At 38.4% G+C, this 4,662-nt stretch overlaps 1 protein-coding gene across 1 annotated transcript; it reads right to left on the reverse strand.

Annotated features, from left to right (window-relative positions):
- Window positions 1–3,723: 3,723 nt before the first annotated feature.
- LOC123808689 (olfactory receptor 4F3/4F16/4F29-like) lies at window positions 3,724–4,662 on the reverse strand. The gene has a single exon (XM_045823488.1). The coding sequence runs from the start codon at window positions 4,660–4,662 to the stop codon at window positions 3,724–3,726; it is 939 nt and encodes a 312-aa protein (XP_045679444.1).

A 4,662-nucleotide genomic window follows, 5' to 3' on the forward strand; every position in this document is an offset into this window, starting at 1 on the left:
GTACATGTACCATAGTTTTTTGATCCATTCCTTTACTGATGGGCACCTAGGTTGCTTCCAAAACTTGGCCATTGTAAATTGTGTTGCTATGAACATTGGGGTGCATAGGTTCTTTTGGAATGGTGTTTCAGAGTTCTTAAGATATAATCTTACCAGTGGAATTGCTGGGTCAAAAGGCAGGTCAATTTTTAATTTTCTTAGAAAATTCCATACTGTTTTCCATAGTGGTTGTACCAGTCTGCAATCCCACCAACTGTGCATTAGAGTCCCCTTTTCTCCACAACTTCTCCAACACTTGTTGTTTGTTGCTTTGTTTATGATGGCCATTCTGACTGGTGTAAAGTGGTATCTTATTGTGGTTTAAATTTGCATCTCTCTGGTGGCTAGCAATATTGAGCATCTTTCCATGAACAGAACAAAGAGCCCAGAAACAAACCCAAGTCTCTACAGTCAATTAATATTCGACAACTGGGGCTGCAACATAAAATGGAGTAAAAATAGCCTCTTCAACAAATGGTGTTGGGAGAACTGGACAGCTATGTGCAATAAAATGAAACTCAAGCACCAACTTACACCATAAACAAAAATAAATTCAAGGCGGATAAAAGATTTAAATATAAGCCGTGACACCACTAAAGTCCTAGAGGAGAACAGAGGCAGGAAAATCTCCGATATTTCATGCAGCAACATTTTTACTGATATGTCCCCTACAGCAAGGGATGTAAAGGAAAGAATAAACAAATGGGGTCTCATCAAAATAAAAAGCTTCTGCACAGCTAAAGAAAACAGTATTAAAATAAAAAGAGAACCAACTGTATGGGAATACAAATTATATAATCTTATTAACCAATGTCACCCCGATAAATTTAATTTTAAATAAGATGAGCATTACCCTGATACTAAACCAAAAATGGCATTTTACAAAATCCAACATTAATTCCTGATTTTAAAAACATTCAACAAGGACTTCTGCTCAACATGGAGGCAAAGGTAAGCATGCTTCGCCTTCTTGCACAACTAGAGAAAAAATCACAATTAAACTACAGAACAAATATCATCCAGACTTTCATAAAATCAAGCTGTATGAAAGTGCAACAACCAAAGATTTAAAGAAGCCACATTCATCTAGATGGGTCGGAGGGGTGAAGACACAGAGATGTTAGAGTGACACGGAGAAGCTCAGAAGGTGAGAGTCACAGAGAGATGAGGAGATGTGGAGTGGTGCAAAGAGGTGAGGTAACCTGTGATGGATAAAGATCAGGAAGAGTACCTCAGGACTGAGGGATCCCAGCCCCAGATCAGACCACCCAGCCAAGGGTTCTAGCACCAGGAACACAAGGCCCCACAACTTCTAGCTCTAAAATCCAGTGAACATTGAGGTGGTGAAAGAAACTGTGGATTCTCAAAAGAATCATCTTAAAGGGCCTGCAATGAGCTTAGGACTCACTCAGACCAACCCTTCTGGGGTTCAGCAACAGGGCAAGAGCAAAAAGAGTACCAGTAGCATATGAGGAGAAAGTGAAGAGAGAGGCAAAAGGGCAAGTGCCAGGAGACAGCTTCCTCCTAGGTAAAACTTCTGAGGCCAGGGAATGGCACTGTCATCTCTTTGAGCCTTCCCTCACACAGAGCAACACAGTGGTGATATGGGTTGCCTAGACCTGGTGATTACCTAAGGATCTACCCCACACATTTTACAGATATACTTTTCTACAGTACATCATGCTACTAAGAGAGTAAAAGCAGCTCTACCTAATACACAGAAACAAAAACAGGGAGGCTGCCAAAATGAGTACACAAAGAAATATGGCCCTAATGAAAGAACAGAACAAAACCCCAGAAAGAGAACTAAACAAAATGGAAATAAGCAACCTATCAGTTGCATAGTTCACAACACTGGTTATCAGGATGCTCCAGGAACTCATTGGGTATTGCAACAGCATAAAAGGACCCAGGCAGAAAAGAAATTTACATTAAGTGAAATAAAGAAAAGTCTACAGGGAACTGACAGAGGAAGGGATAAAGCAGAGATTCAAATCAATGATTTGGAACACAGGAAAGAAAAAAACATTCACTCGGATAACCAAAAAAAAAAAGAACTCAAAATTGAGGATAGGTGAAGGAGCCCCTAGGACATCTTTAAACGTACCAACATCCAAATCATAGAAGTGCTACAAGGAGAAAAGGAAGAGCAAGAAACTGGACTCTTATTTGAAAAAATAATGAACAAAAAATTCTCTAATTTGGTGAAGGAAATAGACATACAAGTTCAGGAAGCTCACAGAGTCCCAAAGAAAGTGGAAACAAACTGAATCACATCAACACACATCATGATTAAAATGCCAAAGGTTAAAGATGAAGAAAGAATCTTCAAAGCAGCTAGAAAAAAGCAGATAGTTACCTACAAAAAAGTTCCCATAAGACTGTAAGCTGATTTCCCAACAGAAACTTTGCAGGCTAGAAACTGGCAAAAGTGAGGAAGAGCAAGGATCTACAACCTAGATTCCTCTATCCAACAAAACTATCATTTAGAATTGAAGGGCAGATAAAGTGCTTCCCAGACAAGGTAAACCTAAAGGACTTCATCATCATGAAGCCATTATTATATGCAATGCTAAAGGTAATTACACAAGAAAAAGAAGAAGATCAAAATAATGAACATTAAAAGGGCAATAAATTCACAACTCTCAATAATGGAATCTAAATAAACTAAGCAAACAAGCAGAAGTGGAACAGAATCATAGATATTTAGATCATTTGGAGGGTTATCAGTTGGGAGGACAAAAGGGGAACACAGGGACAAAGGTGGAGGAATTAAGAAAAACAAATTGATAGACTCAAAAAAGAAAGGGGAATAAGAGCAGCATAGGAGTAAAGTAGCTAAAGAACTTACATGCGTGATCCATGGACATGAACTAAGAGAGAATTGGTTGAGGGAATGGGGTACTAGGTGAAGTGGGGCAAAGGGGAAAAACTGGGAAAGCTATAATAGCATAATCAATAAAGTATATATATTTTTAAATTCAACAAACTGAATAAATAGGAACTTTTTCACCTTGATAATAGGCACCTATGAAAAACCTATATACTTAATGATAAAAGATTGAATGCTTTTCTCATAGGAATAAGAATAAGTCAAGGATGTTCACTCTAACCACTTCTATTCAGCATCATAACATTTCATCTAGCAATTGTAATACAGCAACAAAAAACAATAAACTAATCCATACTAGAAAAAAAGGATTAAAATGTCTTTATTCAGTGACAACATGATCACCTATGAAGAAAATATTACCTAAACAATACAAAAAACTAGTAAAAGTAGGAGGTTTTACAAGGCTTTGTGATATGTCAAAAAACAAAACATCCTTTTGTATTTATGGATACTAGCCATTATTAATTATAAATTAAACAAACTATACTATGTAAAACAGTATCAAAAATTTAAATACTTAAGAATAAATCTCAAAAAAGATATGTAAGCCTATTCACTGAAAACTACATAACATATCTGAAAAAATTTTAGTGGGACTTACATAGATAGACATACTGTTTTCATGATTCACTCTTTCCATGGAATAAATACATTCATCAGTTAAAAATTCTGTTAAAGATTTGATAACATACAAATCAGTATGTGATGTCTCAAACTTCCTGAGTCAAAAATGTCAAAGACAGAAAACAAGGGCTACACCATCGTTGGTGAAAAGGCCTTAAGCTTATCACTTAAGAGACCTTTCTGTAAATAAGTAAGTGTTTCCATACTCCCTTCATTGCTTCCTTCATGTCTTTATTCCTAAGTGTATAGATGACTGGATTTAAAAAAGGAGTGAGCACAGCATCAGACAGTGCAAGAAACTTGTCCATCTGTGAATTGGGGTGTGGCCATGTATAGACAAACATGGTTGGAATAAAGAACAAAAGGACCACAGTGATGTGAGCTGACAGAGTGGAGAGAGCCTTGGATGAACCACCTGAGGAGTGTTTCCAAACAGTAAACATGATGTAGACATAGGAGATGAGGAGTATTAAGAAGGAACCAACACAGATAAACCCACTATTGGCAGTGACCATGAACTGCAATCTGTAGGTATCTGTACAGGCCAGTCTGAGGAGCTGAGGAAGGTCACAGTAAAAGCTATCCAATACATTAGGACCACAGAAGGGCAAATTAACAACAAATGCTAATTGGAACAGTGAGTGAGTGATGCCAAGGGCCCAAGCAGCAGCTGTAAACAAAATGCACACTCTCTGGCTCATGATGGTCAGGTAGTGGAGAGGCTTGCATATGGCCACATATCTGTCAAAGGCCATGACCATGAGCAGCACCATCTCTACCCCACCAACAACGTGGATGAAGAAGATCTGAGCAATGCAGCCTCCAAAAGAGATGACTTTATGCTCTCTGTAAAGGTCATAAATCATCTTTGGTGACACCACAGAGCAGGCTCCTAAGTCAATGAAGGAGAGGTTGGCTAAGAAAAAGTACATGGGGGAGTGTAAGTGAGCATCAATGGTCACAGAAGACACAATGAGGAAGTTTCCAGTCATGCTTGCCACATAGAGCACAGAGGAAAACACCAGGAGGACAAGCTGGATCTCCCATGAATGGGTGAGTCCCAAAAGCACAAACTCAGACACAACTGAGTGATTCCCTCCATCCAT

Source organism: Phyllostomus hastatus, unplaced genomic scaffold (assembly GCF_019186645.2).
Source record: "Phyllostomus hastatus isolate PE091 unplaced genomic scaffold, TTU_PhHast_1.1 phas_scaffold_501, whole genome shotgun sequence".
NCBI lineage: Eukaryota > Metazoa > Chordata > Mammalia > Chiroptera > Phyllostomidae > Phyllostomus > Phyllostomus hastatus.

Excerpts from the sequence above, each read along its gene's own strand:
- LOC123808689 (XM_045823488.1), bottom strand. The coding sequence starts at position 4,662 with ATGGATGGAGGGAATCACTCAGTTGTGTCTGAGTTTGTGCTTTTGGGA.